Source organism: Macaca nemestrina, chromosome 14 (assembly GCF_043159975.1).
Source record: "Macaca nemestrina isolate mMacNem1 chromosome 14, mMacNem.hap1, whole genome shotgun sequence".
Taxonomy (NCBI): domain Eukaryota; kingdom Metazoa; phylum Chordata; class Mammalia; order Primates; family Cercopithecidae; genus Macaca; species Macaca nemestrina.
In genome coordinates, this window is record NC_092138.1 from 56,886,017 (window position 1) to 56,904,491 (window position 18,475).

Sequence of the window (18,475 nt, forward strand, 5' to 3'; positions counted from 1 at the left end):
AAAAGACAAGGGGACGATGAAGGAAAGAAATGCTTTAAAAGTGTCAAAACATGTTTTTCAATTCCTATTCAAATAGCTACTTAGGCTGAAAAATTTGGCACATTTTCCATAATCTTTCCAAGTTTACAGATATATCAAGGAATAACCTTGTATGTATTGACCTCTTTCCCTTCTCCTCCACACCTTTACCCGTTTCATTATAGGCCTGAGAAGCAGGATATCAGTATAAAATATCATTACTGACCCCACCTCTTCCCACCACAGATAAGGAACAGTCTGTAGTTACTGCTGCTCTGAGGGCACCTCTATCGCCTACATTGCTTACTGAGTATTGGACAATTTTCAAACATGTCTCACATTCAATTACAAATAGTCCACAGTTCCCTAAGACCCTATGGTTCAGAATAAAATTGGTGTATTTCAGGGTTATTCATTCTTTACTATGTAGATATTAGGCAAGAAATCCTGACACCATTACCTTTATTGACACCACAGACATTTTTCCTTCTTTCAATATTGGCAGCAACATTTTCGATTTGGCTGTTGAGGAGATACTGATTTGGGGAAGTTAGATTCCACTTCTTTGATGTACTTCTTTGGTGAGCAACTTTATTTACCTTTTCCTCTTATTTATCTGCTATTTGCAGACTTCCCAATGAATGAGACCCTCTCACATACCTAAACTGAGGACAATGCTGTTGATCAGCAATACCATGGGGTTAACTGATGAGTGGAAGAAGAACTAGTTTTTTTGTTGTATTTTTGTAATCATTCAGTAAAATGAAAGAGGGGGACTGAACAGCAAAGTCTAGGGGAGATATGGCCATGATAATCATTTTAATATTGAGACTGTTCCTCCCTGCTTCATGAAAGGAGCATAGCCTTGTGGTGAAGAGTGTGGACTCTGGATTTATAAAGAGAGTCTGAATCTGGGCTGTGAGCCTCTGTCTCCTCATCCATAAAATGGGAGATCACAATAGCATCCACATCACAGGTGTCTTATGTGATGATAAAACAATAAAATATTTGCAAAATTCTTGCCCAGTGCATGACTTACTAAAGTAGCTATTTTTATTATTACTACTGCTGCTGGCTCTGTTAAATATTAGATTTCACAGTGCTGTTTTCTTCCTTCAGGCATACCAAGGATGACCCCAAAGATAGTGGATTTGCCAGATCATATAGAAGTAAACAGTGGTAAATTTAATCCCATTTGCAAAGCTTCTGGCTGGCCGCTACCTACTAATGAAGAAATGACCCTGGTGAAGCCGGATGGGACAGTGCTCCATGTAAGAGCCATTCTTAATCTGCCCTCCTTAAACCATGAGATGCTTTCAGTGTAGTAATCACCCCGCTAAACGACAGATGCCATTCAGTGCTTTTATCCTCCTAGGCTAGTATGTTGTTGGCTTTGATAAAATGCCCTATTCCTGGAGAGGCAGAACTGACTCACTGCAGCCTCATCTGTAGCCTCACTGATTTCCTCTGTTGGCCAGTACTGCAGTGCAAGTTTGGGAATATGCCCCCCGTGGAACTGACAGAGCTGAGTGCCAAGGATGGCACACATTCTGCAGAATTGTCCAGCTGGTATGGGGAGAAGTACGTGTCAGTCTGTGGAAAGCTTTGCTCTCACAGTGTCCCCATATCTCTAACTACTCATATCCGGAAGAGTAAGGTGGTGTTGCAGCCCATGAATCAGCAGATTTACTTGCTACCAGGTGCAACCAGGACATGGAGTTTTGATGACTGATGTACTCCTATTATGCTCTTTGGAGCAGCAATTAGGGGAGCATAGAAGAGGAGAGTTCCCCAGTTCTGAAACTACAATCCACAGGATCCCTTAGGTCTGAATGCATTCCTTGGGTTTCTCCCCACCTCTTCCCTTTGCCCTCATTGCTGATGCTCACCAATGGTTAGGTAATATCACAGCAGTTCTTTTTTGTTTAAAAGGATCGAGTTACTTTTCGAACATGCTTTCCGTCTCTCTCCCAACTATACCAAATGCAGCAGAGACGGGACCCCCCCCAAATTTCTCTTATGTTGAAAGTGATCTTTAGGATATTGATGTATTTTTTTTTTATTTAAAAATTTAGAAATACCTATTATCCTATTTTTCTATCAAAGATGACCCAAATCAGCTTGACCAGAGGCAGTATGAGTGACCTTCTGAGGGAAGAATATGTAGAATGTACCATTACCAGGGTCCACATTTCAAATGTCCCTGATTCCACTCAAACAACCCATCAGGTAGAAGAAGCCAATTGATGGCTTCCAAAATCTTGTTGGCTTTTTCATGAGTTAATGAAAGTAATGGCTACTATGTAGTAAAGTTGACCATAACTATATGTAACTTCTTACTTAACATTGCCGAGTCTCTCTCTTTTTTTTTTTCTCAGAAGTGGGAACTGGCTGGGTGAAGTTAAGTAACTAAGGAGTTGGTCAAAAATGGCAAAGAAGCCAGATATGGTGACTCATGCCTGTAATCCCAGTGTTTTGGGAGCCTGAGGTGGGAGGAGCACTTTAGGCCAGGAATTTGAGACCAGCCTGGGCAACATAGCAAGACCCCATCTCTTAAAAAATAAAAAATAATTAGCTGGACATAGCATTTACCTGTAGTCCCAGCTACTTGGGTGAGGTGGGGGGATCACTTAAGGCCAGGAGTTTGAGGCTGCAGTGAGCTATGATCACTCAACTGCACTCCAGCCTGAGCCACAGAACAAGACTGTGTCATCTCGTAAAAAAAAAAAAAATGGCAGAGGTCCATCTGTCTTCAGAACCCTGGATTTTTCCAGTACTCCACACTTAATAGCCTCTCAAACACTTAGGAAGTCACTTTATCCTCCCACACAGCCATTTCTGTATTAGATAGGAAAGGAACAAATCTTACAAGGAGTAGTTTAAAAGAAATCATGCTTCAGGCGTCTTGCTTGTAAGTGTTTACCCCACACTCCCAAACACACAAATACAACAGCAGGATCTGACAGGGCATCAATCCAAAATAAACTTTCAGGGCTACTACAATAGCTTTGGAAATAAGCCAATGATTATATTAGCATTACATTTAGCTTCTTGATCTCTCCTAGGAAACTTCTTATTAAACAATGAGGTGGGGTCAGTGTTATGGACCTTTGTGTTTATGCCTCCCTAGAAGTTTTTATTTTTTTGTATTTGACCTTTCCAGCCAAAAGACTTTAACCATACGGATCATTTCTCAGTAGCCATATTCACCATCCACCGGATCCTCCCCCCTGACTCAGGAGTTTGGGTCTGCAGTGCGAACACAGTGGCTGGGATGGTGGAAAAGCCCTTCAACATTTCTGTTAAAGGTAAGTTCGTTTTCCAGAAAAAGGGATTGTATCCTTGAGGCACTATGTTTTTGTATTGCTGGGAAAAGATGCTGCTTCTAGACGGAAAGGTATGCGACCACTAAAATACCTTGGAGGTAATTTCCAGGATACTAAGCCTTTAAAACATTATATGCATGAAACCAGAGTGAAGAGATTAAGAGTATGCACTGTGGAGTCCCACAGCCCCGGGTTTGATGTTGTCTCAAACAGCTCATAATCTTGTGGGTGGCCTTGACCAAATAAATTTACCTTTTTGAGTCTCTCTCTATTTGTAAATGAAGCATAATGTAGGTACCTCTTAGGGTTATTGTGAAGCCTTGTTAAACACATAAAATACTTGGAATTGTGTCTGGCACAACATTATCTGGTAGTGATTATATTTCACAAGAAGGTTAGCATTGTCGTTGTGACTTCCTTTTCATTATTGTAGAGAATTGTTTGGAGAATCCCTATTTTGAGGATTACTCACTTAATAAGAAGCCCAGCCTATGCTATATAATTAACATGAATATCTTTTCACATTCAGGGCTGTGGGCATTTTTCCTGCTATAAATTAGTATTTCAAAATTCAAATTAATGTGAGTGTTTGTATGTAGATTTGTGGCTTGAGTGGAAGAACTAAAATGGAGGTAAGTCCACGTTAACTTGGCTGGTGTACGTAGCTACAGCAAGGAATTTTAAATCCGCAAGTTACTTATGCACCTGTTTAGACAAGAATACCTCACAGCTCTCTGGCATATATTCTAGGAAAGGCACTAGGCTAAGATTACTTGTAATTTCTTATACATTGTAAATGCTCTGTAAATAGTTGCTATCCTGTATTGTTTAGAGAATAATGACAAGAAAAAGTCTACATGTTCAGACACAAATTTTTTTCTGAATATTTTTGATCCACGGTTGGCTGATCCACAGATGTAAACCCACGGATACAAAGGGTCAATTTATACAGTAGCAGAGATTATAAGCACACATCTTAGTATTAAACCTGGATCTCCTGACTCCAAACCCAGCACTGTCTCTTCTGGCCCATTTTGCTTTCTGAGTCTCTTGTGTAACAGAGGGGGAGACTGTGAGGTGACCAAAGTTGATTTGTATTTGGCCCCCTTTCATTACTTCACTAGTAATCACTTGGGAGATCCCAGAGGTAACTTCCATAAATGAAATGCTGTAAATACTCAGAACATAATCTATGTTTTAAAGGCCAGTAACAACAGTAGCATAAATGCAACCCTCATAGATTTGGATTCTGTGCCCTGAGAATCCATATGAACCATCTCAGAATCCTTCTTCTTATTCGTACTTTTGGTTATAGGAAAAAGCCCAAATCTGTTTTATTTGGTAGAACATTCACGTGATCAAAATCATTTCTTGCATCTTGCATGTTCTTGGAAGAAAGGAAATGATATGCAGACAAGAAAAATTACCCTACTTTTAAACTTCTGGGAATGTTTGCCACCCATGGACATACATCCAAAACAAACCATGTGGTGAATACACAGAAGAGTCACTGGGTCTAGTTTTTAGTTTGTAGTGAAAGACACAGCACACAACATCAATGTGTAGAAGCGTCTCCAGTCTTAAGTCACTGCTGTCTCTTTGCTGTCACATTGACTGGCAGCCATAAAATGTAAATAGCCATTAGGGAATGTAATCAATTTAATCAGCATCTTTTATTATAGTATTTAAAAAAACAGATACTAGGCTTTAACACCAGTGTACAGATTGGTACAATTACTTTGGAAAACTGGCAACATGTACTAAACCTAAACATTTACTTACCCTATGAACCAGCAATTCCACTCCTAGGTATATGCTCAAAAGAATGGCTGTATTATGTTCAAAAAAGACATCTTCAAGAATGTTCAGAGCAGTTGTATTCATAGTAGCCCCAAACGGAAATTAACTCAAATGTCCATCAACATTAGAAAGGATACACTAATCACAAATTGTAGTATATTCGTATGTATTGGTTTGCTAGGGCTGCTGTAACAAAGTACTACAGGCTGGGTGGCTTAAGCAACAGGAATTTTCTCATCATTCTGGAGGCTAAAGGTCCAAGATCAAGGCATCAACAGAGTTTATTTCTTCTGCGGCTTCTCTCCTTGGCTTGTAGATGGCCATTGTCTCCCTATATCTTCACAAGGAGATTAAATTAGGACACAGGGACAGGGTCTTCCCTTTCTACCTGTGTCCTAATTTAATCTTCTTATAAGGACACCAGTCATATTGGTTTATGGCACACCCTAATAAACTTATTTTAAACTAATTACTTCCTTAAAGGCCTTATCTCCAGATACGGTTACATCCTGAGGTACCAGGGGTTAAAACTTTAACGTGTGATTTGGGGGGAAAACAATTTAGCCCATAAAATCATGCAGAAGAATATTAAAGAGTAATAAAAAATAATTAATTTCTGCAACAGTCAGAATAGTAGCTACCTCTGGGTAGAGGATATTGACTGGAAAAGGGAACACAGGTGCCTTCTGGAAGGCTGGGAATATTCTCTATCTTAATCTGCGTGGTGGTTACATGGGTGTACACATAGGTAAAGTCCCTTGAGATAAATACACTTAAGATATTTGCACTTTACAATATGTATGTTCCATGTCAGTAAAAATGATTAAAAGGCAAAAAAATAAAATGATATATTACTAAGAGGAAGCCTTTGTAGCGATTTTTAAGCCCTTGTAAAAGTACTACAGACTGGCATTAATGGCTGTAATAAAATGTGCATCTGCTGGTTTAAAGAAAGGGGTGGCCTTGTGTTATCATACAAGGAAAGCATTACTTGAACCAATGTACTCACAGCACTGCCCTCCTTTCCAGCCTAAGTGAAATGCGTACTCAGACTTATCTAACTTAACGCTGGCACGTTCTGCCTCCAGTTAGGGGATACTGCTTCTTACTGGCTTTATTATCCTGACCTTGGACAACTTCCTAAGTCGTCACTTAGTCAACAGAATTTACTTTAGGCCTATTATGTTTCAGCCCCTGTTCTAGGCACTGGGAATAGAGCAGTGAATAATACAAGGGGAAAAAAAACTCATCGTGGAGCTTACATTCCCACAGGGAGATAAACAGTGAGCAAATAAATAAGTAAAATGTACAGTTCACTAAAATGCTGAGTGTCTTGGAGACAAAGCAGAAATGGGGGTAGAGAATGCTGGGGCAGGGCTGGAGTGGTGACTGTACTTTTAAATAGGGTAGTCAAGGCTTCCTCAGAAGATATTTGAGCAAAGACTTGAAGGTCATTTCTAAGGAAGGTGAGTCAAAGCATTGAGACAGAAAGAAAAAGAAAAATTACTGAACGTTGCAATGTCCTCTGAAATCCGAAAGGTTCTGCATTGTATAATTACACTCTTGGGGAGGCAAAACAAAACCAGTTATGCATTTCTAAGAAGGCTGGGCCAAGGGAACTACAGAGCTCACTGGAAATTCAGTTGACAAACAATAATTCAGCACCTAGTTGGTGCTGGTGAACAAACTACACGGTCTTTGCCCTAATGGAATTTAGAGTGTGGTGTGATATTTCATAACCTTTTTATTATCATCCCATTAAGCCCTTTTAGAAATTTTATTCCAGAACTCTCCCTCATCACCATAAAATTTTATTATCACATATGTACTTTATATCTCTTTATGTACTATGTATGGCTCTTTGGCAGGCTTCAACCCATCGTAATATCTAAAATTTTTGCATCCTCCAAGAACCAATTTTCATTGTTTTGGGGGCGCTGTTATCCCCATTGAGAAACGTGGTCTTTGGCCGGGCACGGTGGCTCAAGCCTGTAATCCCAGCACTTTGGGAGGCCGAGACGGGCGGATCATGAGGTCAGGAGATTGAGACCATCCTGGCTAACACGGTGAAACCCCGTCTCTACTAAAAAATACAAAAAACTAGCCAGGCGAGGTGGCGGGCGCCTGTAGTCCCAGCTACTCAGGAGGCTGAGGCAGGAGAATGGCATAAACCCAGGGGGCAGAGCTTGCAGTGAGCTGAGATCCAGCCACTGCACTCCAGCCTGGGTGGCAGAGCGAGACTCCGTCTCAAAAAAAAAAAAAAAAAAAAAAAAGAGAATACGTGGTCTTTGAGACGGGGAGATTGTTGTAGATTATCTGAGTGGACCCACTCCAATCCCTTGAGTCATTAAAAGTAGAGAAATTTCCTGACAATAGTCAGAGACGTGGTGGTCAAAGAAGGATCAGAGAGGCCTGATGTTGTTGACTTTGAAGGCGTAGGAAGGAGCCTTGAGCCAGGGAATGCAGGCAGTCTCTAGAAGCTAGAAAGAACAAGGAAACAGATTAAGCCTCCAGAAAGGAACACAACCTTCCTAACGCCTTAATTTTAGCACAGCGAGACCCATGTCTGACTTCTGACTTCTAGAACTATAATAAATTTGTGTTGTTTGGCTGAAAGAGATATATAGAGAGAGAGAGAGAGAGAGAATATGAATGATGATCTAGAAGACCAATATCAAATAATCAAATAATCATACTACAAAGAGTAATAAACTCTAAAAATCGCCATGAAGGAAAAGTAGAGGTTCTGTGGAAGCATACAATACCTTAATTCAGGTTCTATGATAGCCGCCTGTGAAATATGCACATCAGAGCTAAGAATTAACTGGGAGAATAATGGGAGGTAAAGCATTCCTTGCAGGAGGGTAGCATCCACAAAGAATCTAAGGAAAGGAGGTTCATGCTTTGTTAGTTGGATGAAGGGAAAGGTCAGTGGGATTGGAGGTTACTAGGTGAGGGGAAGAGGAGGCTGGAGAGTGGGCAGGGGCTCAATCGCTCAAGGCCTGGCTAGTCATGGTATGAATTTTTGGTTTTATCCTACATGTGATAAGAATCCATTGAAGGGTCTTGAGTAAAGGGGCACATTTATTTTAAGGAAGCACTTTGAGGATAATGGGTTGGGGAAGCAAAAGCAAAGCAGAGAGCTTAGAGAGCAGGTGATCTCCCTGAGTCTGGGCAGAAAACTTTAAGAGGACTTTGTCGGACATGTAAAACACATCTTTTACCTCCACCTAAGAACAATCAAACCTCAAAGCCGAAGGACTAATTTGTCTTCTGAAATTGTATTTAGTTCTTCCAAAGCCCCTGAATGCCCCAAACGTGATTGACACTGGACATAACTTTGCTGTCATCAACATCAGCTCTGAGCCTTACTTTGGGGATGGACCAATCAAATCCAAGAAGCTTCTATACAAACCAGTTAATCACTATGAGGCTTGGCGACATATTCAAGGTAAGCTTTGGACAGGATAGATGCCAGCTGGGGATGTGGCACCAGGAGAAATATTTTTCTCCAAATCTAGAAATTCCCTTCTCCCTGCCTCAATCCTCTACCCCAAGGTGGTGGCTGTTGTAGAGGATTCCATTTCACAGTATTCAAGAGAGAGTGCAGGGGGCCTCTGAGCTCTGGCCTCTAACTTTCTGGAAGTCACTGTGTGCTCTGGAACACAGAACCAGCTCACACCATGAGTTATATCTATATCAATATTTCTTTCTGGATCTCCAGTCCTGTTTTTAGTTATTCTGTCTTGCCTGGTCATCGTGAAAGACACTTGTTTACACCATGAATATGGTAGCAGGAAAGTCCAGAGTCTGCTATGAAGGGCAGAGAGGCTTAATCTTGCCTAAATCCTGGGGGTGATTGTTGCTGCTGTATTGAGTTGCTTATTCCTTTTCTCATTTCATGTCTTGCCCTGTCCTGCAGACTCTTAACACAGAGAAATTTTTAAAGGAATTTGAACCTGCAAAGTCTGGGCTGTGGCAGACTGGAACGGGCTGCGGGAAGGACAAGGACAGGCAAAGAGAGCTACAGGCCCCTCCCCTAACTTCCTGAAAGAAAAAAATAATTGAACAAAATGTGACAAAATGCCAAAAGTTCATGAAAACAGTTGAATTTATTTTGAAACACAAATTACATTTGTTGCATGATAATGTAAAATCACAATTTTAAAAAGCAAAGGCAGCATTATCAGTGACCATGCTGCTTCCATTGGACCATCCTATGAAAAGACCTGCCACTATCATGCTTGTAGGCAGCATGTCCTCCTCCGCCCATACCTTTGTCTTACTATGCCTATGATTTCCTTAAAATGACCCTCTATTCACTATATGGAGGTAATTAAGGAAACTCCAGGAAAAAAAAGAGAAGAGGAGGAGGGTTTTGGGCTGAATAACACTAGCTGACCCGGGTAGACCGGATAAAATGGTATTATTACTGAGTCCTTCATGTACTATTGTAGATTCTATCAAAATTCAGAATTCCAGGGATGTCAGGCTGATTTGCTGAATTGCTGTTTCCAACATCAGTGGCTAGGTCTTTTGCTGTCATATGGTGGTAATAATGCATCACCTTTTTCTACAAGTGGACATTGACAAAGTGGTCTTCTAAGAACTGTTAAACACATCCCAGTTTTTTTCTTACCAAGTAGGAATTTATCATATGGTAAGGCAGAAATTTATCTTTGCAATATCCATTGAGAAACAGAGGCTGACTAAAGCAAATAGGTAAGGAGAAAAGAGGCAGATACCATTTGTTTATGGGTACTATTGTCAAGGACTTCAGAATGCTCCATTGTGATAGTATGACCATTACAAATCAGTTATCTGGTCATTTTGAGCAAACCTCCTGAGCATCTTTTTCTCGATAGCTTGATTGCAATCAGTGAACATACTTGAAAACAGTAGCAATTAAATTATTTTATTCTAATTGAGTATTCCCCAAATCTGGTATTCCATATAGTAGAAGATTTGTGAGGTTTTATTCTACAAATGAAAAGACAAAAGCACCAGGGCAGAAATGTGTAAGTGGCACAGAAATACACACTTGAATGTGTACATTGTAACCTGGAAACATTTCAAAAGCCTAATTTTCCTCATATTAGGAAGGATGAGGCCTTGAAGATGGAATTGCCTCTCTGCTTCACTAAGACATAGTTTTGAAAACCTAAAATTAGCTCCCATTACAATAACAACAACCCTGGCTTAAGGAATGTAAGAGAATGCCAACTTAAGTTTACTGGACTTTTTCTCTTCTCAGTGACAAATGAGATTGTTACACTCAACCATTTGGAACCTCGAACAGAATATGAACTCTGCGTGCAACTGGTCCGTCGTGGAGAGGGTGGGGAAGGGCATCCTGGACCTGTGAGACGCTTCACAACAGCTTCTATCGGTCAGTGGAAGCCAGCACACATTTATTCATGAGCTGGGTGGGAGGGAGAGGAAGGGGAAAGAGGAAGGAAGACCAGGAAGGGTGGTGGTGGGTGAGTGGGTGGGTGGGGATGGAGGTGGCAGGAGTTTGCTTTTGAATGGGTGGGAAAGTGACAGGAAGGCTAGCAACTTCAAGCCAAACTGTTCCTTTATTTGGGTTGGACTCCTGGTCTGTCTCCCTGGGGGAGGAGGTCTGCCGCACTCTGTAGGGACAGAGAAGGAAGCAGATGAGCCTTCAGGAAGGCAGGGCCTCCCCTAGGAGTTGGGATTTACACAGCAGCAACTGTGCTGAGCTTCAGCTCCTGCATTTTATCACTGGCTTCCTGTTTCCATCTTAAGGGCCCAGGCCAGGCTCCTGCCACAGGCATATTTCAGAAGTCCCAGTTTATTTATTTTCAAAAATAATTTCTAATTTTTCAAAGTAATTCATGTGCAGAGTCACGACATCAAATAGAATAAGAAGCTTTTATCTGAAGAACATTCCCCTGCTCCACCCTCCACCTCCCAGTCCTGCTTCCTATAGGTAGCCACTTTCATCTCCTTAAGCTGTTTCTTATCATATTTACCTCCCTTTTCTAAATCAGTGGTTCTCAAACATAAGTGTCCATCAGAATCATTCAGAGAGTTTGTTAAAAGATATTGCTGGGCTGGGCACGGTGGCTCACACCTGTAATCCCAGCACTTTGGGAGGCCGAGGTGGACGGATCACAAGGTCAGGAGATCGAGACCACGGTAAAACCCCGTCTCTACTAAAAATACAAAAAATTAGCCAGGCGCGGTGGCGGGCGCCTGTAGTCCCAGCTAGCTACTTGGGAGGCTGAGGCAGGAGAATGGCAGGAACCTGGGAGGCGGAGCTTGCAGTGAGCCGAGATCGCACCACTGCACTCCAGCCAGGGGGACAGAGCAAGACTCCGTCTCAAAAAAAAAAAAAAAAAAAAAAAAAAGGTTTTTCTGGGCCTCATCCCCAGAGTTTCTGATTCAATGGTTTCGAGGTGAGGATGAACCCCGGCCTCAATAATTTTGCATTTCTAGTAGGTTCAATAATTTTGCATTTCTAGTAGGTTCCCAAGTGATGCTTGATGCTGCTGGTCCTGGGTCCACATGTTCTCGATAACATGTGTAAAATTATTTCTTGATTTATCAGTGGTGTTTTGTATTGATTGGCCTTCTATCGCGTTAACTTTGTGAAGCCTCCTTGATGCTAACCTGACTTCCGGCTTTCTGTTACCCAGGTACCCTCCATTGAAATACTGGAGTGATCTTTTGTAAGGTTCCATTCTGGTTCTTTGAATTGTTCACTGTGTATAACCATTCTGTTACTATCTCTTGGTCAGTGCTTTATACTTTCAACTTCATATATATTTAATTTGTATCACCTAGGAAAGTAAGAATTATCATCTTCCCTATTTTATAGATTGAAAAGTAGAGACTCAGAGTACTTAATAACAGTAAGATGCATCACCATACTAAATCTTCAGGCTTTATATCTTTGTGTTTTAGAGCCAGGATCTTGCTCTGTCACTCAGGCTGGAGTACAGTGGTTTGATCATCACTCATTACAGTCTCTATCTCCTGGGCTCAAGTCATGCTCCCACATCAGCCTCCCGAGTAGCTGGGACTACAGGCACACCACCACATCTGGCTACTTTAAAATTTTTTTTGTAGAGACGGGGTCTTGCTGTGTTGCCCAGGCTGGTCTTAAACTCCTGCCTCAAGCAGTCCCCCAGCCTCGGCCTCTCAACGTGTTAGGATTACAGGGATGAACCACCACTCCCAGTCCAGGCTCCATATCCTTTTGTTTCTCCAGTTATTATTTCTACCTAGAATCCCAAAGGCACCAGCTTCTTATCCCAGTTCACAGATTTGCCTGTGTTTTACTCCATTTACTAAAGGCAGAAGGATATGTTATGATCGAGTGAAAAAACTAGGAAGAACATCCACTTTTCTTCTGCGGAGATTGTGTGTGCACCCTTAACAGAAACATCTTTTCTTCACACCACCCACCTAGTTTTTATTTTACTAGCAGCATCCTTAAAGAACCTAATGAGACTCAAAAGCTACTCTGAGGCTTATAGAAGCATTACACACAAGTAAGAAATGGCTTCTTGGGGGCCCACCAGGTTGTGAATATAGAAAATAAACCCAGAAACTATATAGAGCGGAAAAAAGGGACCTCTACAACCATGACCCAAGGGATCCCTGACACGTCATCATGATACTGCTAAAAGGCAAATGGTAGTTAATTCTCTCTCAAGTCACTGTTGGTGAGTCAAAAGGGGAAGGTCATAGACTGACTCAGATGGAAAGTATTTATGGAACAGAACATAAAACACAGCCCCACACTGTACTGTCTTCTGCCCTCAGAATATGTTCCAGCCAGGAGGGGTCTCAGAATATTTCAAAGCAGTTCTCAGGGATAGGCGGGAAGGGAATTATTGAAGGTTCTTCTTTTCCCATCATTTGAATTTTGCTGATGTTTGCTTTTCATTTCATCTGGCAGTTGCACTGTTGATGTGTGTTGATTGAGGTGGTGAAGGCCAGGGAGTCCGGGAGGGGAAGGAAGAGAACACTTTCTGAACATATTGCAGAAAGGGGCAGACAGGGAGGGGTATGGGGTAATCATGTTCCCAAAGGGAAGGAAAAGGGGAAATGACTATTTGTTGGGTTACTCTTCTGTACCAGGCACAGGATTGGGAGGTATACATGTATTCTCCAAAATATCAACTCCCCATTCTCCCTTGTCATTGCAAACCTGCCTAAACCACTCTGGATGGCTATTTTGGAGGTTAAACTTCAGAGGTTAACAAGAGGAGATGACATCACCTCTCTCCATTTGCAAAGGTTACAGAGAAAGGGCCATCAGACCTTTTGCATAATGCCAAGCAAATGCATGCCTGGCTGCTGGTTCTCACTAGTCTGAGGGTAGTCAGAACCGGGCTGGTGGGACTTAATTCCCAGTAGATGGAGACAGACCCTTCTTCTCACCTCGAACCGAGAGTAAGAGCAGTGTTTCTCAACCTTTTAAAAAAAAAAAGTATTGCTCATCCCCAGTGAGCTGTTTCACATACGTTTGTCCGAGTAGATCCTGCCTCCCATGAAATTTTAATACCACAGATATACTCTGTTTCTGTTTCTGTATTATGGTCCTTTGTAAACAACTGTAGTAATCTGAAATTTTCTCATGTACCAAGAATGACTTTTTTGCCCCATAGGGGTGATTGTGTCCCTACTGAGAATGCATGAATTAGAGGATCTCTATCCTACGTTTTGGAAGGACTTTATATCCGGAATTTAAAAATCAGTTTACTATTATTAACTGAAAACACACTATTTCCTCCTTTGTCCAGTGACGTAGGACATCTTGAAAGAAGGGAGGGAGGGAGGAAACCAATGTTAATAGAGCCTCTAACACCTTCCAAGCATTTTCACATCCATTGTCTCACTTATTACTCCTGAGTCTGGAAGATGGATACTTTAATTTTATTTTACAGGTGAACTTGGAGAGATTATGGATTTGTCCAAGGTTGCAAAAGTAAAGTGGCGTGTTCCTGTCTCTCTGATTTTAAAACCCATATTATTTCTATTCAGTGACGTCTTGGTAGCCCAGGCTCCTGTGGGTGATTATGGCCAGGCATCACGTAGTCATGGCGGATACCTTGATGTGATCAGAGCAGGAATAGGCCTGGCCCTGCCACCACAGCTGTATGATTTCTGAAATTCTTGCTAAGGGGAAGGAACCCCCAAATTGCTTTACAATGTATTGCTCAAAATGGTAACAGAAATGGTAAATACTCGCCCATAATCCCATAACCTTGGCAAATCTACTGTTTTGATTTTTATCAGTTTCCTTCCTATCCTTCACCATTGTAGACATAACTTTTACCATGTCTACATGCAGTTGAAGTCTTTTTATTGGGCTTTCATACTTTTCCTAATTATCTATTTTTCCACTGGATGGCTGTATCATAATTTATTAAAGCAGTTTCCTATTTTGAGTGTTTAGGTTTCTTCCAATTGTTTGCTAATATAAATAATGTAATGAATCATTTTGGTAGGAAAAAAAGTATCATATGGCCACTTGCTTGTGTTTCTTTGATAGCTTATGAAGTTGTATATTATTCTAGAAGCCAAGGTTACTCTTAAAAGGTGCCCTTTAGCACTGTCATTGCCTCCACCCTTGTATTAGTCTGTACTTGCATTGCTATAAAGAAATAATTGAGACTGGGTAATTTAGAAGAAAAGAGGTTTGGCTTTTTACCAAACCAAACAGTAAAAACAGTAACCGTTGGCTCATGGTTCTGCGTGCTATATAGGAAGTATCTGCTTTTGGGGAGGCCTGAGTGAGCTTTTACTCGTGGCAGAAGGCAAGGTGGGAGCAGGCACTTTGCATGGTGAAAGCAGGAGCAAAAGAGTGAGGGGGGCCATGCTATACACTTTTAAATGACCAGCTTTCATCAGAACTCACTTGGTATCAGGAGGACAGCACCAAGGGGGATGGTGCTAAACCATTCATGGGAAGTCACCCTCATCAGCCAATCACCTCCCACCAGGCCCCACCTCCAACATTGGGGATTACATTTCAACATGAGATTTGGGTGGGGACATTCATCCAAACTATATCAACTGTATTATAAAAATAATGATTTTTCTGGATTCTCCTAGGACTCCCTCCTCCAAGAGGTCTAAATCTCCTGCCTAAAAGTCAGACCACTCTAAATTTGACCTGGCAACCAATATTTCCAAGCTCGGAAGATGACTTTTATGTTGAAGTGGAGAGAAGGTCTGTGCAAAAAAGTGATCAGCAGAATATTAAAGTTCCAGGCAACTTGACTTCAGTGCTACTTAACAACTTACATCCCAGGGAGCAGTACGTGGTCCGAGCTAGAGTTAACACCAAGGCCCAGGGGGAATGGAGTGAAGATCTCACTGCTTGGACCCTTAGTGACAGTAAGTAATTCATGCTGCTCCAGCCTCATCTGAGCAATAAGGGGCTACCGCCATTCAGACTTAGCTAACATCACTTCAAGTCTATTGGAAATTGTGAAAGAAAGTTGGTTGTGAGAGAAGGCTAATTAGCGCCCCCCACCTAATCATTTTAATAACTTGCAATATATAACATATGTTTGGATTTGCAATAATTCAGGCAGGGCTGTGCTAAAATTTACCTTCCCTTGGTGTGTAGTTGTTTATTTAGTAAATTAGTAACAAGAAGAAGGTTTTCTAGGGCTTGTTGAACCATTTATGGGGTAGTTTTGAAGAATCATCATATATCTACATGTACCTAGATGTCAGTTAATTCCAGATGGATCTTTCCTAATCTTAAAAACCAAATAACTTTGCTTGAAACCCCTTGAAAACAGGTAATTTTAAAAGTTAAATCTAAGAGTAATAAAATGACTTTTTTTCAAAGTATTTTGCATTTCAGGCTTTTCTCTATTTCAGATTGGTCATTTAAAATTAATGGGAATTCCTTGGGTTTCTTTGTAGTATTTGAAAGTCTATTCATCACCAAGCAGAGAGTTTGATTTTGATGCACTGAAATTAGAACTGTGTGCATTTGGAACCCTTGGAAAGATGAACTATTTCTTGGCCACACATACTACCACTTAAGTCAGGATCATGCAGTCTGTGGCCTTACCACCCTGAACACGCTGAATCTCGTTGATCCTGGAAGCTAAGCAGGGTCAAGCCTGCATGGGAGATTATGTGGTCCCTTGCCAGCTCCCAGAGTCTGAGACTCTCTTTGCAGCTGGTTCTCCACTTCCTCAGGAACAGGTGTGGAAGCTGGCTTCGTGTTTCTCCAGCCACTCTTTTATTGCATCAGTGACATATGAAAGTCTGAATTGTTTTGCCAGTGTTTAGGGATTCTTCATATGAATTTTTTAATTCTGTGAAATTTCCAAGGTGCAGAATCATGCTAACAGTAACACAACAAACAATCACATTCCTACCATCCAGAATTAACAACTGTTAACAGTTTGTCATATTTGCTTTCAGCATTTTGTTGTTGACTTAACAGGGGTAATAACCCACTGCAGGTGTATCAATATCTCCCGCAACTGTTACCCCATTCCATTTCTATTCCCCTCTCCCAAGAGACAACCAAAATTATGGGTTTGTTAAGTATATTTCCATTTAATGTTGTGTGTATATATATATTTTGAGACAAGGTTATTGCTCTGTTGCCCAGGCTGGGGAGCAGTGGTGCCATTATGGCTTCTGCAGCCTTGGCTTCCTGGGCCCAAGCAATCCTCCCACCTCAGCCTCCTGAGTAGCTGGGACCACAGGTACACGCCACCACACCTGACTCATTTTCAAAAACTTTTTGGAGAGATGGGATCTCCCTATGTTGCTTAGGCTGGTCTGGAACTCCTGGGCTCAAGCAATCTTCCCGCCTTCGCCTCCCAAAGTGCTGGAATTACAGGCATGAGCCACTGTGCCAAGTGCCCTGTTCTATAATTTTAATACCTCTGAAAGTATACACATGCATACATATCATTCTCCATTTTTTGAATGAACATTATTAATTTTATCTATCCATGTTAATTTATTTAGCTTTGATGCATGCCATTGTAACTTCTGTATACTAGTCTGTCTTATGAATGTATCTTGTGATTCATCCACTCCCTTTTAGATGGAGATGTAGGTTTTTTCATTTTTTACTATCATGAACAAAATGCAATGCCCATTCTTATGCATGTCTCCATGCGCATAGACAGGTGTGAGAGTTTTTCTAGGGAACAGGTCCAGTGGTGGAACTCATGGGTTATTTCCCTCTAAAGTGGTTAGTCAGTGTGTACTATGTTCAGGAGCGTATGGCAGTGCTGTTTTCCTTATACCCATCTCTGTGTCTATATCCTTTCCCTCCATCACTCGATAGTGTCACACCTTTTTATTTTCACATATCTCAAAAGCAAAATATGGTACCTCGTTGTTAATTTCAATTTTGATTTCCTTGATAGCTAGCAAAGGTGAGCATCTTTTTATGTTAATTGTTCATCTGGATGTCCTCTTTTTTGATATACTTATTGATATCCTTTGCTCATTTGGAATAGGTCGTCTTACTGACTTTTAAAAATTATTTGTGTAATCTAAATACTTTGTTATGTATATTGCAAATATATTCTTCTACTCCCTTTATTGTAACCTTGTTTATGGTGGCTTTTAACCCGCAGACACTTGACATTTTGATGCAATTGGACCTGTCAGTATTTGCCTGTATGATTTATACTTTTTGCATTTTGAAATTATTCCCTATCCCAAGGTCATAAACATATTCTGTGTGTTTTTCCTAGTAGTTCTAGTGTTGTTTTGTGTATTTAGGTCTTTAAGATATAGGATTGTTATTTTGGGGTACAGTATATTTTAATACTTTTATTTTAACCTTATTTATTCACATATGGCATGTCAGTAGTCCCAATGCCACGTATTGAGTAGTCCCCATGGTGAACTGTGATGCTTTCTGTATCATATGCCAGGTTCTCATATTCATTTTGCATCTATTTCTGGGTGTTCTGTTCTCTTCCATTGATCTGTTTGTTCCGGCACAATTTCTAGCATATTCAAATTAACTAGAGACTTGTGAAATGTCAGTAACTGTGGGATGAATCACTGTTTCCTATTTCAAAATTGTCTTAGGTGCTCACTCACTATTCTATGTAAGTTTCATCCTCATTAGAATGATACACTCTCAAAATCACACTACCAGTATCATATTTATAGGATTAAACAAAAACTAGTTAATAGTTACTGGGAGTCAACTTGCCTTGGATGGTTGTATGAAGTTTGATGGAGGGTCAATGCTGGTGGTGGTAGTAGGGATGTGAGATTGGCAGGGTAGGATTTGATCCCTGTGGGGTCAGGAAATCTGAGGAAGGAGGATGTGAATGAGAACATCTCATTTT

At 40.9% G+C, this 18,475-nt stretch overlaps 1 protein-coding gene across 2 annotated transcripts in view; it reads left to right on the top strand.

The window, feature by feature from the left end:
- LOC105493864 (TEK receptor tyrosine kinase) overlaps positions 1 to 18,475 on the top strand; it is a 124,003-nt gene that overhangs the window by 78,265 nt on the left and 27,263 nt on the right. For both annotated transcript variants that reach the window (XM_011761815.3, XM_011761816.3), the window contains exons 8-12: positions 1,138 to 1,289; positions 3,182 to 3,326; positions 8,434 to 8,595; positions 10,399 to 10,533; positions 15,234 to 15,518. In XM_011761815.3, coding sequence (XP_011760117.1) covers positions 1,138 to 1,289; positions 3,182 to 3,326; positions 8,434 to 8,595; positions 10,399 to 10,533; positions 15,234 to 15,518 — 879 coding nt within the window. The remainder of the gene's footprint in view (positions 1 to 1,137; positions 1,290 to 3,181; positions 3,327 to 8,433; positions 8,596 to 10,398; positions 10,534 to 15,233; positions 15,519 to 18,475) is intronic.